The sequence below is a fragment of the Erithacus rubecula genome, assembly GCF_903797595.1.
Source record: "Erithacus rubecula genome assembly, chromosome: 14".
Taxonomy (NCBI): domain Eukaryota; kingdom Metazoa; phylum Chordata; class Aves; order Passeriformes; family Muscicapidae; genus Erithacus; species Erithacus rubecula.
Window position 1 is genome coordinate 225,486 of NC_136666.1, and position 26,508 is coordinate 251,993.

At 42.2% G+C, this 26,508-nt stretch overlaps 1 protein-coding gene across 2 annotated transcripts in view; it reads right to left on the minus strand.

Annotated features, from left to right (window-relative positions):
* Nucleotides 1-11,515: 11,515 nt before the first annotated feature.
* DAPK2 (death associated protein kinase 2) overlaps nucleotides 11,516-26,508 on the minus strand; it is a 31,557-nt gene continuing 16,564 nt past the window's right edge. The window contains exons 4-11 of one of the 2 annotated variants that reach the window (XM_079317771.1): nucleotides 25,827-25,956; nucleotides 24,671-24,719; nucleotides 23,981-24,007; nucleotides 20,272-20,424; nucleotides 18,908-18,953; nucleotides 14,039-14,128; nucleotides 13,785-13,865; nucleotides 11,516-13,290 (exon numbers count right to left, since the gene is read on the minus strand). In XM_079317771.1, coding sequence (XP_079173897.1) covers nucleotides 13,216-13,290; nucleotides 13,785-13,865; nucleotides 14,039-14,128; nucleotides 18,908-18,953; nucleotides 20,272-20,424; nucleotides 23,981-24,007; nucleotides 24,671-24,719; nucleotides 25,827-25,956 — 651 coding nt within the window. In that variant the 3' untranslated portion in view covers nucleotides 11,516-13,215. Of the gene's footprint in view, nucleotides 13,291-13,784; nucleotides 13,866-14,038; nucleotides 14,129-16,329; nucleotides 18,002-18,907; nucleotides 18,954-20,271; nucleotides 20,425-23,980; nucleotides 24,008-24,670; nucleotides 24,720-25,826; nucleotides 25,957-26,508 lie in introns of those variants that run through there. The other variant, XM_079317770.1, reaches the window with a different exon arrangement.

A 26,508-nucleotide genomic window follows, 5' to 3' on the forward strand; every position in this document is an offset into this window, starting at 1 on the left:
ACTTATTAAATTAAGTCCGGGGTCGTTTTTGTGGGGAGGGGTCTTAAAAGGAGGCGAGTCTTCCTCACCCTAAACTCTTGACCTTTTCTATCACTGACAATACAAATGATTTCTGGGGATAGTCCAGTTTTCCAAAGAATGAGTTTCTAGTTGCATTGTCTATGTTCCTTTGATTCTGCTCCCTAGTTTTGTCTTTTCCCATTGTAAGTGCAGCTGAGCAAATATGAAATGACAGACAATTAATTATTTAAGTTTCAGATAACTACTCCCTTCTAATTTTTTAATTGTTTTCAGCAAGGTCACTAAAATCCTAATTTTCTAAGATTAGTGTTTCAGGATCAGACTGGCACAGAGGAGCTCAGTGGAACTCCGGGATCAGACTGGCACAGAGGAGCTCCAGTGGAACACTAGGAACAGCCTGGCATACAAAAGCTCAGTGGAACACTGGGATCAGCCTGGCATAGAGGAGTCCAGAGCAACACAGGGATCAGCCTGGCACAGCGCAACTCCAGTGGAACTCTGGGATCTCATGCTTGGCAAGGCCATGTGTCCCACTCCAGTGTCCCTCATGTGAGCCTTGGGCACAGGAGGCATTTTGCAACTGTCTGGGTACAACACAGAAGTTGGGGGAAGCACAGGAGTGAGACAGCTTGGTATTTTATTTTGTCTGCAATATTTTCAACGCCTGGATTCTAACTGGCCCAGCCTCATCCACCAGCCTTCTGTAGGATGTGTATCTATATACAACAGAGAAGAAACTGTTTCAATTCTTGGAGATGCCACTTTAAGGAATATCTTAAGCTCTTCTTCCATGTAACAGGTGTCTTAAGAAACATATGCCAAAGTAATTAAAACCAAAACTAAAGTCATCTCCTTTCTTGCAGCAATTGAATAAAACAATACAAATTAATATTGTTGTCTGTGTGCTGCTGGAAGAATGATTTTTAAAGTTCATGACTGGAGACAAAACAAAACAAAAATAGTAATTTACTTTGCCACAGTTTAGATGCAATGCAACAATCATGACCCAGCTGAACCAAAAGCAGCAAGGCAATTGAAGCAACATGGACAGCACTTTCTATTATATTTGCACACTTCATGTACGGGTGTCCTTGAATCAAAATGCTACCGTGAAAACAAGGTATCAACACTACAAGAAGGTAATGCAGAAGTGTTGCTCACAGCAGCAGCTTTGCAGGAAAGTAATTTGGGATATATGGATTCAGAATACTGAGAGGAAAACCCTGCTCAGAATTGGAAAGAGAAGGTAGCCTGAATAAACATTGCTGGGTCTTGCCTCCAGCTTTCAAAGGACAAGGTATAAAGTGGAAAGTTGTTGTAAATACACTGGTATGGTTAGTGAAAGAGAGTGATGTCTTACACCAGGCCTTTCCAAAGCACCAATTCCTGTGGCCTGGGCAAAAAGAAAACTCCTTGACACAATACCCATCAAATCAGAGCACCCTGCTGGTTACCCATTACTGCTAACTCTTGGGAGAAACCTTGTGAGGACCTGGAGTGATGCTCTGCAGCACCCCTCTGCCAGGACCCTACACACACCCAGCCCTTAGGGTTTATCTTAATCCCATGCCCTGTCAGGGAATTATGGGGTGAAACTGTGCCAGAGTTGGGCACTGGAGAAGAGATTAGGCTGTCAAGCACATGCAGCAGGGACACAATTGGGCAAAACAATAGGGGAATAACAGGGAGGGCAGGTATCTGCCAATCCATCTTTCCAGGCATTGATGTGGGACATCTGAATCTTCAAACCAAAGTTCATCCCATTCCTGGCTGCTCTAACATGCTCCAGGATCCCCAGACATGTCTAAACTGAGGCAGGACAGTTAGAAAGTCCACAGCAATGAAAAGGGCACAGACAGGGTCTCTTTCTTTGAAGGAGGCCACTGAGAAGGATTTTCAGATTTTGCAAAGACAGGAATACTTAAATCTAAATAGAGAGAGCACAGCATAGGTCAAAGCTCATTTGGAAAAGCATCTGGTAGAGATGTGCAACCCAGTCCTTCAGAGAGCTCAGAGTTAGATTTTTAATTCAATTCTAGAGTTCTCCTCTGTTTGAAAAGAATGGCTTTCACAGCATGAAAAACCAGGCTGTGCTGCACAATAGCTTGACATAGTAATGTGACATTGTAGGAGGGCTGCGGGACAGCACAGGACAGGAAGCAGAGGACAGCCACTAGGTCCCAGGGGAGCATCAGAGCACAGCTCAGGCATGCCAAGAGCAATCAGTGCCATGGGAAACAGGCCAGCAGCCACCTCTGCACTGCAGCCACCCCTGCACTGCAGCCACAGGGCATCTGCACTGCAGCCATCCCTGCACTGCAGCTTGGCACAGTGCCACGATAGGGCACCTCCAAATACACAGTGTTACTTCATGTTCTGGAATTCTGCATCAGAGAACAAAAAAAAACACCACCAGCACACGTCCAGCAACTTCTCACAGCAGTCAGTTGTGGTTTCTGTATCTTGCTTGTGAAGTGCAGATCAGATGCTTAACTCCCCTTAAGTTACAGTTCAGTGAGAAGTTAAAAAAGGTTTTAAGCCTATACTTAAAAATAAGCATGAGCCTAGTCTTTTTGTGAACATGCTTGGTTTTTGGGATTGAGCCCACATGACAAAGCAAGTGAAGTTGATCAATGCCTTGCTAAACCTCATAATATACTTCACACCATCCTGAAAGCTGCCCACTGAGCAGCTTACACTGAGCTCAGACACCACGTGCAAACATTAAATAGGGATTTTAAACAGAATACTGTAACAAATTTGCTAGTTTCTTTTATGTGTTAATTAGCTAAGCATTTGAAGATACATTTTTATTATGTTATGTCTCAATTCTGCTGATCTTTAACATTTGGATCAGAAGAAATCTTAAATAACACTTTATAGCTCTACACAACTTACTCTGAAGTCACTGCCCTCAAAATCACTGTCCTATTTACATTTTTACTGAACAAAACTCAAAAGTAAACAGTTTGTCATTTCCAAAGTAGTTAAGACTTAGCAGTGCTGGGGTGCAAACCACAGGCCTGGCATGAACTACCCAGTCTGAGAACAGTTTCAGTAAAATGCTATTGCAACAGAGCATGAGAAAGCTGCAGTAGTCAGAAAGACAAATTGGTAAGGAGAGAAAATCTTTACTTCACACAACTAGAATGATACTAGGACATTAACATGTTTAACATGTTTCTCTAGCGGATTTTTAAGCAAAGCTGCTACAAGTACAAAAAAGCGTAAGAGGCTGGGTGGAGTAAAGGGAAACCTGTGTGAAGGAACATTTAAACATTATTAGCTTTCCTTTGTTACCAGATAAAACATCTTTCCTTTCAGGAAAGGGAATGAAATCTTGAAATCAGAGGACAAAGTCTAACAAACCCTCTGGAAAGGAGATACAATGAAATAAAATGAAAAAAAAAAAAAAACCCTGGAAATTTGGAAATGGGGTGACTATGATGAAATAGATTGAGATGACAAGAGGGGCAATGAAATGGACCAAAATTTGATAAAATTACTTCAAATAAAATCCTGAAGTAAGGGAAAAAAAGGCCTGTTGAGAAGATACTAAAGAAATGAAATGCTAAATAAATTAAATGGAAAATTCAGAAACCAAGTGAAAACACTAAAAGTGAATGGAATGACAAGAAGTGCAGGGAAATGGACAGAAGCTTGCTCAAATAATGCTCATTGAAAGTTCAAGATTTCATTCCCTTTCCTTGACAAGGAATGAACACTCATGTTGACTCAACACAGAAAACCAGCTTTTCAGCTGATTCTTAGACTTCCATGACAACGTTAGAAGTTCGTTTTGCTCAACTTCCACACAGTTTCCATTTCTTCTGAGAAGAAGAAATATATTCTGAAGAACTACAGCTACTTTAGTTCTTCTGCCTTAAACTAAGGAAGTTGCACATTTTGCTTCCCAAGTAGATTTTTATTGATTTTATTAATTAATTTATTAATATATTCTTATTTTTCTGAATTACTGCATATCACCTTGCAGGTTAAGGTTTAATTACTTTCAAAGCAGACTGAGATAGATACTGGTACTAACCAAAGCCAAGAGAAAAAACATTTCAGCTACCTCTTAATACTACACAATGGTTTAATTGAACTCCCTAACAAATTTTGGGTTTTTTTTTAAATTTTGTCAACCTTTTAAATGTTATCAGCCTTAAATTTAGGTGCAGAGATTCAAAAGGGAAAACACCTTTCAGAACCATGCTCAGGTCCTGGCATAGGTGTAATGTAACAAGTATTGTCATGTGATTGAACCAGAGCCATCTGTGCTGCTCACAAGCAGTGGACAGAAATGGAATCAGACTGATTGAGCCATTTAGGGGCATGTGTTCTATCAGCAGGAAAGGCCCACTGAGCTCATTTGATGCTCAAGTAGTAGACATGAACAAAGATACTGGAATAGCTGTTTTGAAAGGTGCCTTTTGGTCTCACAAAACACATTTTCTTGAGGAAAATGTGTTTGCTGCAGTCTTAGAAGACAGATTTTCACTGACTCTTCCACTAGGGTGCAGAAACAAATCGAATTCTTGTCACAGGTATTCTCTGGGTGCAGAGTCAGAAACACAGGCACAGCATGTGGGGACTGCTTGACAAATCTCCTTTAAGCTTCAGTCACCTTTCCAGAGCCCAAAGGGTTCCCTCCTTCAGGCCTTGCCCCGGGGGACTGGGAATCCCAATTCCTGTCAGTGCCATTTGGAGTGCCAAGAGTTTTGTCACTCAGGGTGTTGCCTCAGGCTACGTTTTGCAGAAGTAAGGACAGAAGGAGATGTTGCATCCACCACAGCCTCAGAAGAATGTTTATCTGCCACTTGCAGATAAATAACAACTTGCAGATAAGCAGTATCTTGTCAGTACCTTAAACAACTTGTACACTGGATATCTATTAAGAGGGAAAGAAGGTGTCTCCCTAATAGCCACCACTCAAAAAAAGAGCATCAGGCTGCTTCAGCTATGTGCAATGGATCACTTACCGGAGACACACAGAGCAGCTCCTGAACAGCTAGCAGCAACTCCCAAAATTCAGCCCTCTGATTTTTCAGCATGTTTTCTGAGAAGCTCTAATGTTCACAAAAATGCTAGCAAGGACAGGTCAGTCCTCTTCCTTGCTAAAATTCACCTGCTGGACTGATGATCTGTGTCTCCCAAATTAACACTGTTCTGCCAGAACTTTGCAAATTTCCTGCAGATCATGTAGTTTGTTAAAGATCATGTGTCCCCTTTTATATGAGCAGTAATAGCAGCAACAAAGGGAGAGACAGACACTTGAGATCACAGTAGGTCATAAATATTTTAATTAATTTCAATTACAGAAATTGCTCAAGGCTGAGGCATGCCAACTGCTAATGCAGGTTTTGTCATGAGGAGCCTGTGCCAAAAGGCATTGAAAGTCATGTCCCAAACTTGCAGGCAGCATTGCCATTTTTATCACATTCAGGTATTGTTTTGCTTTTATCTGGGTTTAAGTCAGCAGAAGAGATTTTTATTACCCTCCTTGTTAATAAGAATTTTCCAGCAGCAGATAGGTTCAGTGGTGTGACATGCTGCTTGCTCTGCCTTTAACACTGGACATAAATTACTTGCACAGGTAGTTCTAAAGACACAGGGGCTTGCTGTGGCATCCTGTGGTGAAACAGCCTCTATTTCCCCACAGGGCTTTTTGGCCCATGTAACTGTAACCTGAACTTAGCAAAAATGAAACCCATCTGAACACTCCATTAAGTTTTAAACAGAATAAATGTTCATCATCATCAACAGCAAAAAAATTCTCAGTCCCATTTCCAACAGCCTATTGATTTTCAAAACAAACAGAATGAACATCTGGAATTCTTCCAGTGATTTTTCAAATAAATAAACAGTGCTCCTTGAAATGAACAATCTGACTGAAAGTACAGTTTGGGGTGAACAGAACAAGGCAAGAAATGTGCATAAAAAGACTGTAAGAAAGAACCCACAGACTCTTGGAAACACACTCCCTTGTTCGGCAATTTAGAGAGGTGCACTAGCACATTTATCTTCATTCTGCTCCCTAGAGATTTTGTTCAGAGGCCTTTCCCTTCTAGGTATTTTTGCAGAAGATCACTGCTGCTTCTGCAGTGATGGAAACCCAACTGCCCCTGTCCCATCTGCCCAAACCATACTTTACTAAGTAGAATATATGCACTGAACTTACATTTTCTGCCTTGGCACTTGTGATGCAAAAAGCAAACATTTTATTTTCATGAAAACTGCATCAGTTTTTTGCACAGTATTTTATGCAAAGTGAAAGCTGGCAGACTTTCCTTATGAACATATGGATCTCACTGATAAGGCTGTCTCAAGCACTTAGTCTGTGCTATGATATGCAGTCTGTGCCACCATGGGTGCATCCCACCCATGTTTGGCAGGCTCTAAGAACTCTTACACTTTGATATGTGCTAATGTTCAAAACCCTTGGTGCAACTCTACGATTATTACTCAGCATATCCAACAAACTGCCTGCCCTCTGAAGTGCATTCAATCCTTACAAAAAAGACACTGAAGAGCAGGGACCTACTACACCAGGTTAAACTAAACAGCTGCAGGTTTAGTTCCCCCACCACTGAAAAAAAAATTTAAAAGTTTTTTCAAGTGCTTTCAGTATCTCATCACAGCCCTTGAATCATTCCTTACATAACAGAAAAACATTTCCATAATTATTAACGTGCCCTACATAACTCACAGAATAAAAAATGCATACCTTTTCAAGGCTCCTTTCCTTCAGTGCTGTACTGGACCATGGGAGAGTGGCTACCTCTGGAGGCAGCCCTGAACTGGCACCTGGAAGCAGGAACCATGCTCCCCCTGTGGGGAAGGCCAAACCCTAACCCAGCACAACCACCAGAGGTACTGCAGCCTCTCTCGGGCTTGCTCTCGGCACCTGGAGGCTGCTCAGAGTACAGGCAGTGAGCATCAGTCATGCCCCAATGTTAGGGGTGGTGAGACCCCTCTGTAGCCACAAAGGCACACAAGGACCAGTTTTGTATTTTAGCTCAAATGCCTCAAGCACAGCCATTGCAGACTAAATGGGCTCAGCCTTCAAAGCAAAACAAGGAGACACCCATGGGCTCTGAGCATTGAGACCCAGGAAATCATTCTGGAATGGAGCTGCTATAGCTAACTACAAAGACAACTACGGGAAAGGAAAATCAGCTTCTGCTCCAGACACCAGAGCTTTTGAAGGCCAGAAGTGGTTCAACCTCACTGTGTGCAACTCTGAGACATCTCTGTGTGCAGAAAACCCAGCTGTCCCCTCCTGTCAGCAGCACTACCCAGGTCCCCCTAGCTGCAGTCAAAAAAAATCTTTATTTACCAACTGCAAAAGCTGAGGTCCTTGCAGCTCCACTTAAATGACTATTTTTACCTCCCCATCAGAAACACCAGGATACATGTCTCAAGAAAATCACCAACTGCCTTACATGTTCTAGAAAGCCCAAAACTAGAAATCTAAACTTTACACAGTTTGCTCTGCTAACTGATCAGTCATTTCATTTACCATGGTTCCATTTACAATGGCATTATAGTGACTCTGCATTAATAATTTGGGAGATCATATATTCTCCCGTACATTGCATTTTTTCCAACATTATGCACGCCAAATGGAATAGCTCTCAGACTTTAGGATTAAAGAAAGACCCAAAACATCCAAATGTAGGTCATTATTTGCGTAACAGCACAACCTTGGGCCACAAGTCACAATTCTGTTAGCCAGCAGGGTCAAATTCTGACCCCTGGCATGACACACTGTGTTTGGTAACTGATCTGCCTCCACCAACCTGCTTTGGATCTGCTTCAACAACACAGCTGCCTCCTTTATGCCATTCCAGATGTGCTACACACTCCTGCAGAACTTCTTCCTGGCAGAATAACCAAACTCCAGGAAAGGATCTGGAATCTCTAATCTGTTGATTTGCTCATAGGAGTACAAACCCAGGCACAGACACACACTGTGCAGGGAGCACCGCACAATTAAGAGCTGACTCCCACTATCACTGCAGAGCCTATAGAGTGCTCCTGTGCCAGGCTCAAAAAAGCCTTTCTTCCAGGAGCAGCTGCAGGGACATGGAGCACTCCAGACAACAGAGCAGCATTACATATTCCCAACTTTTCATGATCATTCATTTGAGTCATTCGCATTTCAAAATCAAACTTCCCTTGTTGCAGACTTCTGAGGACTTAACTTCATAAGCTGCAGCATTTAAAAGCCCAGCATGAACTAAGGCAAGCTTAAAGGCTAAAGACCAAAACCCCATCTTTATATTGTTTTCTCTTGAATTGCATGACTAGGACTAAACCAAAGTTAGCATGCCCCATCCTTTGCTAACCGAATGAGAGCCTCTATGCTAAAAAGTGGGAAGGCTTTTCCACACTTCAAAGCAGTAAATCTAATTAAATTCAAATTCCATACCAGTACATTACAGCATATGTTATATATATAGAGAGAAAGTAAAAAGATTTAAAAGGTAACTGAATTACCTATGAGCTTTTTTTTACCAAATCATTGTTACATTAAGACAATTCAGATGCACACAAGATCCTTCAAACAATTATTTTTAACAAAACTATTGTATATAGCTCACAGGGTTCATCATTGGGAATAACATATTTTAGGAAATACTGATGTGGAACTATTTTTCTTAGGTTTTCTGTTGAGCAGATACATCCCACCCTAAAAAGTCTGTGACTGAGCACAGTTCCAAGTAGAAGAGGAAAATGTTACACCTCAGAGATGGATGCTCACAAGTTGTAGAAAACTGCTATAAAAAGCTAATGCTCAGTGACAGTCTCTTCACCTACCCCTCAAAAATAACAGCAAGCTACAGCAGCAGTGGCACTGTGAGGAGACACTCAAGCAGGCTGTGGCACAAGGATCTGCAGGCAGAGCCAGAAGGCCATGCTTAGGCTCCTGGATCACCCGTGTTTCTGATGAGGGGTACCCTGTGCACAGGGCATGGTCACAGACACACACCACACCCAGTCCATAGCCAGCTCAGCCATTCCTTCCCATCTTCTCACTCAGCCAAAGCCATCCTCCACTCCATCAGGGCTCCCTCAATGCACCCTTCCCCCAGCAAACTTACCCGCCATGACAAACACCACGACTTCTTGCCCATTTGAATCCTCCACGTCCTCAGCTCATCAGGAGCTCTGCTCAGAGTCTGTCCCTGAGCCCCAGCAGCAGTGCTGGTCACTGGAGCTGGGTTCAGGCCTGGCCGTGGCCCGCAGGTGTCCTGCCCTTTGTGCCCCAGCGGGATGAGGTGTGCAGTCATCCCCACATCAGGCTCAGGAGCGCTCGGGCTGATGGCTCCCTGCCAGCCCTGCCCTGGACCAAGGTGCATCTGACCCGCTTTAACTCCTCTCACTCAAACACATGCTGAAAACTACTTATTACCTACTGTCTGAGCACTGAATTGTTAAACTTTGAAGTTTATGTGAAGACAGAGTAGACATGTGTGCAATACTGAATGTCAGCCAGTCACAGTGACCATATAGAAAAATGAGAGAGGGAAATGTCTCCACGTTCTTTGATTCTCAACTGGACATGGTTAAATATATACCTCCTTTCGCCCGCACATACAAATTCCTTGGTTTGCATACAAATGTAATAGGAACAATATCTCTAATTAAAATGAAAAAGCAGAGAGCAGAGGTGAGGGCAGCGGCAGCAGAGCGGCTGGGGCCGGCAGGCCGGGTTTACCTCGCTGCGGGGCCCTCGCTCCTGAGGGCCCATCCAGCACTCTCAGGCTCCGCCACAGCCCCAGAGCGGCCCCTTGAGCCCCAGCAGAACAGCTGCAGGGCAGGGCCGGCACAGACCCGGGGCAGGGCCGGCACAGACCGAGCCAGAGCCAGACCCAGAGCCGGACCCAGAGCCCGGCCTGCTTCCCTGAGGCGCCGCTGTTTCCCGCCCTCGGGGCTCCACAGCCGCGGCCTCGCGGGAGGCCCTGGGAGCCTCAGGCCCGCTCCCAGCCTGGGCAAACACACAGAGACACACACACACCGTCTGGCTTTCCAATGCTTTATTAGCAAATCACAGCAACAAATGTCTCTGCTGGTCTTGACAGTTTGTGCTATTTCCAGGCACAAAACAGCAACCAAAAAAAAAAATTAAAAAATTAAAAATCAGTGTTTCTCTTAATAAAAATATATGTAGATTAAAAATCATCACCACTAAAATAACAATAAAAATAGCCAAATAACCATCCTTTAATAAAAATATTTGAGGGCTTTTCTGGGGTCTTTTATTGTGCTTTTCCTTTTTTTGCCCCAGACGCACTTCATTTCTGTCCATGTTCCCTATTGCAAAACAGAATAATACATAGAAAATTGACTCGGTAGCACAAATTCTTTTAATGTAAAGTCTTCTTCCATGTTCTCCATTGCTTTTGGCTGCTGGCTGAAAGGAAGCTGTAGGTGGTTGTTGAGAACGCGGTGTTGGTGAGCAGCAAACTGAGCCCTGCAGGTGTCCTGTCCTGTCCTGCCAGGGCTGGGAGCAGCACAGCTGCACCAAACAGAACTGCCCGGGCAGGAGCAGTTCCTTCTCAATAGTTGCTGGGATTTTACATGGGCATGGCCCATGTCTCCACCAGAGCACAATCCTGATCCAACAACCTAACACCTATTTCAACCAGGGCTTAATTTTCAGAAGTGTAATTTACATACACATCCCACAACCTCAAATTTGGAAACCAGAGTGGTTTTTTAAAGTCCAGAAATTCAGAAAAATACCACTGGCTTGGAGTCTGTTTAGTTTTCCACATCATTGGGAAAGCAGGAAGCAAAATTTGGTAGGTAAGCTGGGCAGCTTTTTATCCAAATATATCTTTTTAGCATTCTATTTATGAAAGATTCCCTCCAAATACTGCCATGGTTAAACTCCAGCTGGAAGCTAGACCCCACACAGCCCCTCCCTCACCTTCCCCTGGTGGGGAGGAGAATGGGAAAGCAAACCTCGAGTGTTACTTTGAGATATGAACAGTTTTGTAACTGAACTAAAGCAAAATGTAATAATTAATAATAAAGGCAAGGGAAAGAGAGGCATAAAACCCAGGGAAGATAAGTGATGCACAACACAATTTCTCAGCACCCCCTGCCCAATGCCCAGCCCACCCCCAGCAGTGACCTGTGGCTCCCAGCCAGTTCACATACTGAGCATGACATCCCATGGGCTGGAATATCCCTTTGAACCTTTTGGGCCAACTTCCCTGGCTTTTTGTGCACCTCTTCACCAGCAGAGGTGGGAAACCAAAAAGTCCTGACTTAGCAACAACTAAAACAGCAGCCTATCAACAACATTATTGTCAGAGTGAATCTAAATCACAGCACTGTAACAGCTACTGAGAAAATTAACTCTATTCCAGCTAAAACTAGGATACACTGAAATCTCAAGTTTGCCTGTTACTGCTCCCTCTTAATACATACCTTACTGCAACACTTCTTGAGGTTTCTGTCTCAAGAATTCCACAGAAAGTTCAGAAATACACCTTTTAATTGAATATTAAGCGAAGCCTATGCCCTGCACCTTATCCCTTGACCAGCACACGTCACAGGCTGTGGCAGCACAAGATATGAAACAGAAAGGAGTAAAATAAGTGGTATAAAAATGCAGTGTCATATTTGCAGAAACATTTACTCTCTGGCTTCCAAAATTCATATATCCACATTCTCTTTCCTTTCCTCCAACTTTCCCAGTCCAGGATCACTTCTATGTCCCTCTCATACTCATTCCTCTCCACTGCCTTTTTTCCTCCCACCCTCTCCTTCATTTTATGTTTCTTCCATCAAATCCTATGTTCTGCCTCTCTCCTGCAAAGCTTCTCAAACGTTTCCTTCCTTTCATAGAAGCAATTCCTTATCAACTGCATTTTAGTCTCCAACTAACCAAGGATACAAAGTTAGAAATTTTCATTTCCTTCCTAGAAACTGAAAGACACCAAAATTAAGTTGATACTAGTTTTCAACACATTCTGCTCTAAAACCTCAGCCTAGAGGTGACAAGTATAAAGCCAAACAAAATCAGTTTCCTCATCCATCTATAATTGTTTCTAATAGACCTGCTTTCTGATTTTTAATTCATTAATGGCAAAATAAATAGGAACTTTTAACACAAATACATTCAATGAAAAAATACCCTAGTCTATGCATATTTTTTGGTACCAATTGAACAATACTGGCTTAGAAACTAATATAGTTAAAATAATGCAACTTCTCTGTGTAAAGATGTTACATCAATATCAAAGTGCTTATTTCCTCAATTTTGGATACAGCTCCCTGAAAAAAACACAGATGTCTGCAGTCTGGGTTACATGTAAACAGCACCTATACAAATAGGTGTTAATGAGTCTCCAGTTTGCTGGCAATAAATAATATTGACAGCAATAACAAAGTCTAATAAAGATTACTTCTTCACATGCCTTAGGTTTCTAAATGCCTTTTTTTTGGTGAGGCATCCTGTCATCATTCTGTGAAAATGTTGTGTTTGGGTGCATGTCAATCACTACAGAATTTTTTTCTCTTTTTCATCCAGAAAATTGCCTTGGCCTACCTCAGTGCCACAATCAGTTGTACTCACACGGACATTGGGAGCCAGAGACAATGGCCAGAGCACAGTCTTGTTGCATTTCAGAACTACTTACTGCCAGGTTCACAAAATCAAGGTTATGATACGCAATGGCATTGTGATTTTTCTCTTTAGTGACAGTAATAACAGAGTACTGCACAAAGCTAACAAAGCCTGCCAGATACCTGCCATCAAATATTTATGCTATTAACAAATATAAAAATTGCATTTAAGAAATCCTTAAGACTCACTAGCAATTTTCCTGACTGAAATAATAATGCACACAGAATTAAACACTGTGAGGAATGTGAATTATTCTGCAGTAAAAGATTATCAGTAGAAACCCTACACCCTGAGAGCAGCTGACATCAGAAATAGACTGAAGTGTCACTGAAACACTCTAAATACAAAAGCACTCCAACTGGTGCTGTAGCATTTCCCTGGGAATGCTCAGTAAGCATTTAAGGCCATCATCTGGTTGTTGGTGTCGTTTGAGAAGCAAGAAGCATCATACCAAGGTCTCAGACAAGAAGTCCAAGTGTGCTGCCAGAGCTGCTTGCTTCAGCAAGGGTGAAAGTTTCCTGTTTCCTGCCCATAGGATTCTCATCCCATTAGGATATACTGCTTCTCCTCTGAACAGGGGCTTTTCTTTGTGAAAGATCCTCACTGTCACTTTCACAGTTTCTCTGAAATAGAAAGGTCACAAAGTCTCTGTCATGTAAATGAGATACCATGCTCATAAACAATATAATCTGTTGAGAAGAGCAGAGCTAACAGAGCTCTCACAGTTTCACTCCAGGTCACAGGCAGTGCTGGGGTCCCCCACCCTCCATCACTGGGCACAAGAGCAGGGAGCTCCCCACGACTGCTGGGATCTCAGTCACACCCCAGGGTCACTGCCTGGGATCCAGGCATCATCTTAAGACTCCTGGCTGCTCCTTTACACAATAACTGTGCTTTGCCTCTAGAAGGTCTGCCAAGGCAATCCCTGCACAGGATTCCTGTCACAGTAACACAACATTCAGCAGCAGTAAAGACACAAATGGTGCCATGGCCCCATCTGGCTTCCCACTCCAAGCATCTGCTGTCCTGTTGGGATGTGCATCCCTCTAAGGACAGCAGAAAGGACTGCACAGTAAGACAGGTTCTTCTCTTCTCCCCTTGAGAGGAATTCACGTACCGAGCTCTCATCCTGAGCCAGCACCCTCCTCACCAGTGATCGCGATAAGTGGTTGCACAGTGAAACGATCCGGTATGTCAGCTGTGCAGAGAGGAGCAAAACCAAGTGACCACATAGACCCAGTGCTGCCATACCCAAACACATTTCATTCATTCACTGTCCATCACAATCCTACATTCAAGCTCTAGCTTGCCCTCTGATCCCATCAGGCTAGGGAAGCCACATATGAGAAGGATTACAGCTCATTGTCATACCTTCCATCGCCGCCTAGCATATTGCCTTTTGAAGTTCTCCATGTTAACAACAGATGATTTCCGAACCAAAGCCTGTTGCTTGTCCATGGGCTGGAAGATAAAAGAGCAATTTTATTGTTCATCTCTGCTTTGGTGCATAAAATATGCAAGATACCTCATGTACTCTGGATGAAAGAAAGCTGGGAAAGCTGTGGATTCATACAGGTAAAAGCAGAAGAGTAAGAATTAAATCTAGCCCATTCTGGGCCTAGACAGGACCCCTTTGACCACAAATAAAATCCTAAAACTAGCAGATGCTAAAGCTATGCTTTCACGTTGTAAAGTTGCTAAAGGTGATTCTGGTGCACACCTGCCCCATCTCCCTTTTCTCTGGACGACATCACTGTAATAAAATGGGACACAGGTAGCTGACGTGGTACTGGTGACAAGGATACATGCTAGCTGAAAAAACTCCAGCTTTGTCCTGTAACCATAGCCAGAGTATGAGAGCACAAGGCATGGACACCCTGGCAATAAAATAATGGCAATGTCTGACTATGGAAAAATAGGAACAAAAAAGAATATAGATCAGAATTTTGGATGTCAACCTGGTGTTAAGGAATAGATGTTCCACAATTCCCGGCACAGTTCTTCTGAAAATTAAACACACTTCAATTCCAAAAGCACTTCAAAATTTGCATAAACCATAAAACCAGATCTGACAGATTGAGAGAAAAAATGGTTCAAACCAGATCAGGCAAGAGTGAAAAGAGAAAGGCCAGGAATCAGCCCTTCAAAGAGTACAGAGTGACAATCATTCCAGCTGTTCTGATCTGCATATGTAGGAGGTAGATAACATAGAAATATTTGTGCTGAACTGGAATGTAACCAAGCCATGTACCTGAAATACCAAGAGTGCCAAAGGAGAATGGAAAACACACCAATGAGGATTTAAACATCTTTTTCAGCAAAATAATTTAAAATGTTTGAGACAACAAATTCACTTTTCTCATCAAATGCTGCATTTAGCATTTTTGCAGGTATCTCAGCACCACTTCAAGCAGCCAAGCTATCAGCTGGCCCCCCCTTCTCATTTAGAGGTACAAATCATTTGCATTCAACAGAAGTGGGACAGTTCAGCATGAAATACAATTTCCTCATGCTGCAAACAGCCAGCATGGTGCAACAAGCAAGCAGAAATCAATTTGAAGTGGAAAAAATGTCACTGGCTAAATGTCACCTGTACAAGCATTATGAAAAATTTCCCAGTGCCCTTTCAGCAGCAGAACCATCTCTGACTCTCAATAACTCACTTGACTGCAGACTGCTAATAACCACCTTTCCATTTTAAGTTCCCTGCAGCCCAGTGACCTTATCCTTCTCTCAATCATCAGCATCTCTTCCCAAAAGCAGTGTGTGATGGGCCTCAAGGACCAAGACACAACATTACCCTCAACCAAACACGTTCAGGAACAAGGTGGCCTCATTTAATGCTCCTTCCCATCGTGCCAGTGCATCTGTTCATAAACAAAAATCGATATGAACAAAGAATATGAGATTGTGGCTGAGAGGAGGCAAACTCTCTTTCTTGAAAGTGTTTGCTGCAAATTCTAACTCTCACTAGGTTTAGTCACATTTTAGGAATCAAAGCTTTCTCCCCCAACAATAAAAGACTGTGTTCCAGTTCCCCATGGCAGTTCTTAACAAGTCTTCCAGCTCAAAGGAATCTGCAGAAGCATTCTGAAACAAAAAAATGGACACATGCAAAATCCTCAATAACGTTTGTCACAGTAGAGCTCAATTCTCCTTAGCTTGCCAGGGTCACATCCTGGCTATCTACACTACTTTGAAAACTTCACATACTGAGCCAAGAACAATGCCACAGAGAGCACATCCAGTTTTCAGCCTCCTTCACGTACAATGACAGGAGCAACAACATCCCAAGTGAACAACTGTTTTCATATCTCTGAATTTGCATCAGCCTCTGCACATCTTTGTGAGCACATGGTAGTAATGGGTCCACTGTACTCTGCACAAATTGGATGAGAGGATGCTTTTATCTTTTTATCTCGAAGTAGGAAACATTATTCTTAATCATATTAGGAACAACAACAACAACAACAATTCCGTTTATTTAGGTCATTAACTACTCTGCAAAAGGAGGAGAGAGGAGGGGCACTGAAAGAAATACTCTCATACCTGGACATGAGCTATTATCTTCCTGGCTCTTATAGTTGCACAGTCACCTTGCAGCAAATGCCCAGAGAAACTTGGCATCTTTTTCAGTCACTAATCATCAGGGAACAATTGCATCCTGCATAAATAACTATTTATTGTGTTCAAAAACAAGACTGGTGCACATGAATACAGTATAACCAAACAGCTTCTTTGAAATACAAGACAGCAGGGCATGATTCAAGGTTAGGTCAACTTTACTTTTACTTTTTAAAACCTAAGAAAAAAAAAAACCTTATAGCAAGAACACTAGTCTCAAATGCCACACCACAGATTAAGTTAATTGTAGCTTTGTAATCTTCTTCACAGTAGAAAATAAACCAGAGGACTATGCTACCACTTAGTACAAGTTGACATTTGCACTGCAGAATTGCAGTGTCATTTGATCATTACAAATTCCCAATGATGTCTTTTAAACAGCATATCCTTGGTATAGGACAGGAAACTCTGCTGTCTATTAACGCTTTAATTTAAAATTCACCTTATTTTTGATGGTAAAAGAGTTCATCCTGCACAACTGGAATAAACACTAATCCTAACATTCTTCATTGGCAGCCATTTCACAGAGAATTTTCACAGCACTAGCTAAATGTTAAATCACTGCACTCTTGCTTTATTTTACCAAACAGATTTAACCTTTGCAAATATTTTGTCTCATAAGGTGTATGGAACTACCTGCAGCAGGGCTACCCAGCTGTTGCCTTCAGCCAACCAAAATGCCATAAGGGGATTTTTAATAGTTTCCAGGCACCCAGTTTCTAGTAAGTACAGACTGACTTATTCTTTATTCCACATTAATTACCTAGTAATTATTAGGAACTGTAGTACACAATGCAGAGTAAAACATAGGCAATACCAAAGGCTTTGGTGCTGAATGTGTCCATACCACTGTGATAATCTTATTCCTGCAAGTTCAGACACTGAACACAGAAAAAGAAACAACTTCAAAACTAGAAACCACTGGGAGATTATGGCTTTGGTCAGCAGCTTGTACAATACATCAGAACTTCTACTTTAATTCTAGGTCATGTTTTTGTGTAGAAACTATGCACTGGAACCTTTTTAAACTGATGTACATTGAAACAAGCAACAAACACTGCACTTAGCCTGATCTCAGTGTTTCTGATGGGATTCTGTCACATCAAGATTCAACCCTGCAAGGAATTCTTCACAGCAAGATCTATTTAACAGCTCCATTAGTGATTCATTGATATCTTTGTTGAAAACAAAGTTCTCATTCACACAGGCCTCGTTTTCCAGCTGAAAACTGCTCATCAAGTCCTGTATCCAGGAGAGTTCCCCAGCGAGCTCCTGCCTGAGGGACTCGTAGTGGCCCTGCAGCTCAGAGTATTTCCCACCCACGCCTGCCAGGCTGGTGCCCACGGCCACGATCTCAGCATGCAGGTGCCTTTTCAGAGACTCCACCTTGCGGCACTCGTACTTCAGCTGGGACAGCTCGTGCCTCACGCTCTCGCTTTCCTCTTTATACCAAGCTTCCTTCTCATTGTAAATGGAAAGCAGCGTGTCCATGTCCTCCTGCAGGGAGCCATGGGATGCGGCCAGGGCGCCAAAGCCGCGCTCCACTTGGGAAATGTCCTCCACGACGCGGGCAAAGCGCTCAAAGTTGATGTAGGTGTTGTTGGGGGGCATGCTGGAGTGGCACTTGATGGTGTACTCCCTCAGGCGCTTGGTCTTCAGCTGCGTGCTCTCCACCTTCCTGGGTTCCTGCACTTTGCTTTCATCTTCCAGCTGGCAAGCCGTCAGACAGAGGAACCAACGTTACTGAACATTTACAGGACTGCACCAATTCAGCAGCTCTACCCAAAGGATGCAGCCTGGCTTCCATAATGCTGGGACATCCTCAGCCCACAAAGGTTTTCCTTCATGCATTTGATCAAAAGAAACAAACGCCAAATGCACAAGCCCAGAACTGAATGTGACAAGTGATGTGCATTCATTCCAATGTGAAAGGTGCAAAAACAACATGCCTGCAACTTATTCTCATGCTAATTTTTAGCAATTAACGATGTCAAAGCTATCAATATTTGTACAAGGAAAACTAACAACTGTAAAACCACTCCAATTAATGTTTTGTGCAATGCAAAGTGAAAACTGAATTTCAAAAATCCTCATTAGTCATGCTGAGACTAGCTAAATGCATTTTCAATAAGAGACTTATCCATGTAAGCAAGCAATGGTTATGATGAAAAAATACATACAGACACACAATGTAAGTAGACCAGAACATGGGGTGCAGCAGTTCTCTCTTCAGAGAAACTATATTTTCCACATTGATTGCAGTCAACTCTCAATTCAAGAAAGCACTAAAGCCAACACAATGTGTATGCCCATGTAAACAGAGAAGAATGGAAAAATGCAAAACCCAGTCCAATATGGGATACTGGAATGTGCAATAAACATCAGAGCTTTGTTACTCTCTTTGTGAAAGTTATGATAACAAAGGAAGTCATTTGCAGAAATCCAAGGATTTGGTCAGACCAAACCAATTTCCTCCCAGTACATCTGTTTGAGTCACCCAGCATCACAAAGTACTTAGGGGCAGTTTTCCATTTAACACACCAGTAAGAGTAAGAGCGTGATCTCTACTTTGCTCACAGAAAAAAAAACCAGATCTTTTTCTTTATTCAGTCTTACCGTTATCCAAGGATGAGACAGAGCTTCCTGAATCGTGAGCCGCTTCCTAAAAAACAGCAACACCAAAAAAAAAAATCCCCAATGCTTGAATGGAAAACATCTGGTACACAAGTCCATTGACCCACACACCTCCCAGACTTCCCATGAAGGACTTAGCAGAATGATTTCAGGGCATACCCCCAAATTTCAGGGTTATATTTTCTCCCTGAGGCACATCACTTGTGTGCCCTTTAGTTACTGTTCTAAACTTCAGTAGGTAACTGTCCCTACTCCACACAACTTTAATTCTTATTTCATCAAAACCTACCTGTACTTCTGTGTACCCTTCCATAATACAAGATTCCTTTGCTTTGTTTGTCCAACATGCTTAGAAAATACATTCTTGCTATACACCTTTGATACGACTTTGTCTGAATCAACAGTAATAATACAAAAGCTGTCCTTTGGAACACGGTATTACAGCTCTGCAGGAGCTGCTGTTTCCTGACAGCAACGTTCTGAGAGGAACATTGCCAACCTAATCAAAGTGGATCAAACCTAACTTTCTTGTGCATTGTAGCAGTTTGGTGAACAGCACCAAAGAGCACTCAGAATCAAAGACACAAACACAGCACTGCACATGGGACAAACACCAACAGCACTGACTTCTCCTTGGAGCTGCTAGACCTGTGCAAAACTTTCATCCAACACCTGCTCTATCCCACACTGAGGCCTAATGATTTGCAGAAATCTTCACTAAACAGCTCCTCCTTTCTCATAGCTATTTCCTCCCCTAATGAAGACATTAGAAAGAACCACAATGGTCTGACTTTCCTCCAGGAAAAAGAATGTTACAGGGATGGAGATGCTACTTCTGTGAGCCCTTTATTAAAAGCAAGAAAAACAAAAAAAACCAGACTGTGGTTCCTGTAACCTGGGAGCAAAGATCTGCATAGCTATCGCATAAACCCAAGGTGACTGCCACAGAGACTCAGAACAACTCCATAGCAGCACATGCAGTGATTTTTCTGGCATTTGCACCACTGGAGGCATATTCTGGGATGGTTTCACCTCATTGGAAGTAGTTCACAAGAGAATGAAATAGTGGAGTGTTTGTTACCCTAAACTCAAGATGATGCACACCATTTTCAGCCCTTCAGCTACACCCTCTTGTGCCACTTGACTCAAGTGAGAATTTAGCTGAGGAGATTTGGTTCCTCTCCTGGGGCTTTCTGGGTGCAGTGATTAAATGGGGGCACAGCAGCATCTTCCTGTCCTGCTCTTGACTATCAATACACACTGCAAGAAAAGCTTTTTCACTTGTCAAGCCACATTTCACCAGGTTTATTTTAGAGACAAATGGGTCCTTCTGAATATTTGCTTACCGGGTATCTTTCACCAGCAGTTTTTGAATAAAGTCTTTTGCCAGGTCACTAGTATTGCTGAAAAATTCTTCATCAAAATCATAATTCACAGCTGTGATGTTGGCAAGTGTTTCTTGTTTAGTTTCTCCAAGGAAAGGCGATGCACCACTAAGCCTAGATAAGCCAGAAAGAGGAATCAATTAGAAAAACAAACAGCAAAAGACCCCTAAGGAAATTACAGTGACTGTGGAATATACTCTTAGGACATTTGTGGCTCCTGTGTTGTAGCAGCTCTGCCATGTAGGAAAAACCAGGGCCAGCTCTGGTTCACTACAGCTGTGGTTATGAGCCAGACTTGCAGTGGAAGTCTCTAGTGCAGCCCTAATGCATGCACACAGAGAGAAATGCACAGTTTCTCCTCTCATTTAAGTCACTGCTAATCAAACTAGAAGAAGTTCCAGCTGAGGAGAGTCTCCATCCCTGTGAACCCACAAAGACTACCAGGGCTGAAGCTTCTATAACCTTCAAGCAGATAGCATAGTGTTTCTGTGTTTTTTCTTCAAGAAGGAAAAGCTCTGCCCCTACTTCTTTTCTCTCTGCAAAACTGCTGTTGAGTTCCCTGCACAGCGTGTTCAACCAGGAGACCTTTCTCACTGGAAGCAAAATCCATTGTGTGAACAGAAGTCAGCTCCACTGGACAGGCAGGGCCACGCTGCTGAGTAAAAGGAATCCACAGGCAAAACCGTTTTGGCTGCAATCAAATCCAACTGTTTCTGAACAACATAAAATTTCATTCTGTCAGCACTCTACTCCAGCTGCAAGAATGCAATGGAGAGAGCATCATAATAAAATGTCATTTAGCAATCTTAAGTAAAAGCTTTCCTCCTGCTTGCCTCTCAGCTGTGACTGTCAACCTTCATCTCTGCTGATTCTGTACCTCTGGTCAATAAAACTCCTGTCAGAACAGAGTCATCCCATACCCCTCCAGCCCTGCCTTTCCTCCAGGCTCCTCCTCCCCCAACACAAAGGGATGCTGACTTGCAAAAGTCTGGTTTACAGGAAATGTTATTTATACCAAGGAAATCGATCTCACCCTTTTTATATAATCTTCTGGGCTATTATTGTGCTTATCTATAAGCACAATTTTATAACATAGATACATCTACAATTCGATAATACCATTTCAGGGTGCAGCAGGCTCAAAACAGCACTGCAGCAAACTCCAGGAGACTAAAGTGATGTTTTGAATACTAAACCATTTGCTTACATGATCCCACTCTCAACTTTTTACCTTGTCTGTATTGCCACCACCAGGTTGGCTGGGAATAATGGGGGATAAGCAGAAAGTTACAAGGGACTGCCTGAGCCTTTTGGCCCAATCCCCAGCTGTAACATGTAGTTTTACCCACAGAATAAACACTCAAGTGCATAAATTCCCCCGTCTACAATCATACAACACCACCAAAGCATCTGACACAGTAAGAGAGCATGAGTGAGGTCCTCCAGCTGTCTTTGATGCAGTAAATTTCATCCCATAAACCACAGTCAGCCTCAACTTTTAAGAGGTTTTACATACTTCCTCTTAAGCCTTGGTTCCATTTTTGCTGGCTACAAGCAGGCACCTCTCCACAGACCATGGGCTTTGCTCCAAAACTGAAGCTTGGAAACCTGCCCTAGGGCCTTGGTTTCTTTTCCCTTTCCCCAAATTATATCATGAAGCAGCTGTAATTCCACCTTCTGGCCCTTTGTTGGACGCCAAATTCAACAGCATTCTATTCTCTGATTTTTTCTTTTTTTCTCTTGGGACTCAGTTTTCAAATTTGTGAAATGGGAGGATTCTCAAATCCTGATATCCAATGCAAATGGCTTTTGTCATATCCTGACTCAGTGCCTGTAAACATGTACCAGCAGAGCTCAGTAGTAAAGGCTTTGCCCTTACAGCCCACTGAATCACTCCTGAGTTACTGAACTGAGGACTTGGTTGCATTTTGATCTCTACATCCGATGACAGCATCCATGTGACTGCTGCCACGTTTGCTAAAGCAGGTGGTATCACAGACACACCCCACTTATTGAGAACATCTCTGAGCAAAATGCTCTACAATTAGGAGGCAATATGAGTTGAAGGCATGCAAATTTCCAGTCCATATCGTATCACACAAGCTGATCCCTCCCACCATAAAAAGCTCTTTTCTTCTCATCATTTTCAGTGAGACATTTTTCTACTTTAATGAGCATGGCAGTTATCAGTAGGCAAGCAGGTAGAACAGATCTCCTGTGCTGGGTACAGTATAGGATCTTCTCACTTGCTCTGGCCCAGCACAAACCCCTCAGTGTAACAGAAGAGCTGAGGAGCAGCTGGCTCTGTGCATCACTAATCACATGCTAAGTATTCTCATCTGCTTAACAAAGTTTAATGTCCTGGCAAGTACAGATGTGTCAGTGCAGACCAGAGTTCTGATAAAAAACATGGGTCTGGACAGTATTTAAATCCCTTTACCTGAGCTTGGGCTCAACCAATACCCCAAACTGTTCTTTGCACTGCAGAAAAGAGTGCATTTTTTGTACTGAATCTGATTCCTCAGACCCTACCTCTATTTTACAGCTTTTAGGGTCTAACCCTTGTGCATTGGCTGAGATTTCTTTTTCACATTGAGATGACAATCCCTCCCCTTTAAGCCTCTGTACTTGTCCTGACCCCTGAGCGGCATAGTGCAAATCCATCTAATGAAAGAATCCACCTTCTTCAAGTCTAGCAGCAGGTTATTGCTCTGAGGATCACAAGGAACAGCCAAACAAACATTCCCAGCAGCAGTGTCCACTCCCTGTTCCCCATGACTCACAGGATTTCAATGGAAGCACTTAGGATCAAGGATCACTGTCCACTCCTGCAATTCTCATGACAAATGAGAGGAAAAGCAAGGAGTGCTGTTCCTCTGGTGCACGTATCCACTGTCACACAAGCAGTTTCTAAAATTGCCAAGCTCCATCTTAAAACTCTCAACTGCTTGTCCCCAGATGCCCACAGAAACTCATTTGAGAGCCTGAGCATAATTCCCTCAGTTTATTTATTCATCACCAGTTGACACACTTTTCTTCTAAAGAGAGTCGGTATCTAAAAAGTGTTCTGTGATCTATTTTCCCTTTATGTTCCTGACTATAATGCTATCCCAAATCAACCTTTGCCTTACTAGCTTTAACAAACTCTTCTTTTGTAAGTTGAATTCTCAGTTGCCAGGGTCAACTTCTCTGCTCCTCTTTCAGCTTAAATTCACCTTTTTGAAATGGGTGACCTTACTTATGCATAATAATCTAGACTGCTGTCTTTACAAGCAAATAAAAGCTTCCCTGTTTCCACCTGAAATAACCCAACTTGTAAATGGGACTGTTACACCTTCTGTTTCTATGCTCTCATGTTGGTAGCTCACAGTCATTCCAGGAGCAATTAATCCTCTTGGCTTTTCCATCCTCTTCCATTTGGAACTGATGAGATCCCATAAAATGCAGAAATGCCCAGTGGTGCTGGGAACAATTGTTCTGCTCAGAATGCCCTTCATCTTTTACTCCTTATTTTGAATTGAAAAGGCTGTGGGATAATCCCTGTCCTTTAGACAAACCCCTTCCCACCTCACATGTGCAGGTCCCTAAAGGATAGAAGGGAATATCTCTCCTGTACTGGTGCTACAGAGCTTTGGGAACATTTCCACGGGGGTGAATCTCTTGTACTCACAGTATGTAGGTGATGACTCCTATGCTCCTAAAAAACAAAAGACATTAATTGCAGGGGTTCTGCATCACCAGTACTCTTCCTTATGTGCAGAATACACAAAAGTCAGTAGTAGCTGCAACAGAGGGAGGAGAGCCAACTGTGGCTTTAGGTAACTGCTAACATCTTTTACAGAATGGGGGTTCAGGGGAAAAGATGATTTTACAGATAACATCAAGTAATGTGGATATTTGAAGTCTCTGTATTCCTACTCAGTGGGTACCTACTACAGTGCACACATGAAACACAGAGGAGCAGGATGTTTGATTTGGGGTGACCTCTTTTGCCTGCCTTCCACGTAGGTGACATTAGTGTGCAGGTCTCCTCTGCATGAAGGACTCATAAATAAAGTTGTCACAAGCTCTGCAAGAACATGTTTCCTTCTCAGAGTGTTCCTTTGTGTGGACAGTGGCAAACAGTTAACTCTGGAACTGCCATCACTCCAGTTTTTTAATGGAATTTTGCAGAAACTAAATGTTTATCTTTTAATTTAAAAGAATGTCTAAAAATAGAATCACAGAACTCATTAACTGTATTTAAGTTTGTTTTGTTTTTAATTTGTTGAAGTGAAATGGATTCTATTAAGAGCAAAATAGGAAGACATAATTGTAGAGTAACCAGGAAAAAAAAGTACCAACACATTATGGAACTCACCACATGTCTGCAGCTAGTCCAAGTGGTTCATAGTTTACGATTTCTGGAGCTGTAAGAAACATTTAATCAAACAGCAGCAACTGGGTTAAGAAATTTTTACCAGGCTGGAGTGGCAGGCCAAGAATTACCAGGAGGGAGAAAGGGGGAGAGGGAAAAGTTAGTTACAGAATACATTGTTTATAATTTTACAGCCCAAACAGGAGTTCAAGTTCAGAGCTGGTCAGAAAAGATTATGTAGAGTAACTTGGAGCATAATGCAACTCAAGAATAAAACAGACATAATATAGTAATTATACTGCAAATAATAACAAATAACAAATTATTTCCTCTCCCAAGAATGCTGCTGCCCCCATGTATGAGCTTTTGTTTTGTTTTTTAACTGGTGTCATTACACCATTTACATTTGTAAATGCCAGTCAGAAAAAGCCCTTGAGCAATAGATTGAAATTACTTGCTAGACTACATTGCTATCCATGTCAAACTCTATTATCTTTAAAAGAAACATTTCCTCATTGGAAAACCTCCCCATATAAGACTGCATGCAAGAGAAAAGAGCAAGGGTGAAACAAGTTGAAAAAAAATATCTGTGACAACTGTTTTTACTGGAATATTAATTACAATTCTCTAGCCAGCCCCAAAACAAACACCAAAATAGAAACTAGTAGAAAGGAGTAGAATTAACCTAAAATCCAAGTGATATCAGAATTTTGATTAGTGAGGAACAAAAAGAGAACCACACAAAAAAAAAATGTGAGGAGATGAGGATGCTCAGCAGGTGTACAGTGTGAGGTAGTTTTATTTACAAAGCAATGACGAGACAGCCATGTAATTGTGTACTCATGTACCAAAATGTTGCCTTTACACCAGGCAACAAGTAAAAAGATTATCATTTGTATGTGCAGAGTTTCACAATCTCAATCCTGAATTTACATCTCTAAATATATATTTGGCAGCAGCCTACTCTCACAGGAGTAGTACATCTGGTTTACAGAAAGTACCTTTGCCTGTTCCAGAAAAATAATGTAAACCTCTAGATTTAAGTGGCCTTGAGAGAAATAAAATTGAAACTACTTCTATCCCTCAGTTTTTAACTTTGACAAGATGTGTTGATGTCCTCTGGAATTTGCAATAAAACACAAAGGAACATGCCACTCACCTACGAATTCTGGAGTTCCAAATATGTTCTTAAATTCTACTCCATCTTCTATTTTGTGAGCTAGGCCAAAGTCAATGAGCTTGATGTGTGGAATAGGGATATTCTTGTCTAGAAGCATTATGTTTTCAGGCTAAAATTAACAAAAGATAGATCTACGTTATTGAAATAGTAATATCTTGGAAAGTAACAGTGTTTTCAAGTGCTTTTTTATTTTTCTTTGCATATACATCAGCATAGAACACGAAACCCATACCTGTGCTTAACCATTTACAGTTCTTTTGACAGAGGCAGCAGGCAGCTGAAGCAGTCCAGTTGTTGGCAGACAAAATGCTACTGCTCAGCCCTGAGTGACAGCTATACAGCACAGTATTTTTGCTACCAGCAACTTTACTGATCTGTTCTTGGAATTTACACCTCACAATATTTGCCCACTTGACTCTATACTGTGCTGTAAGCCAATGGAAGATGTTTTGTTAAATGCTGAACCTATCTGAGGAAGGAAAAACTAACTTCTCAATGAGACTAAATTCACAGCTGCAACAAGGCCAGGAAAGATGTAGTATTTACCAGCTGAACAGTCCAGAAAATGCAAAGAGTTGGGATCAGAGGTCCTAGATCATATTGATAGCCAGCTATTAAAAGAACATGTGGTATTCCTCGCAGCACTGTAAGAAAAAGCTGA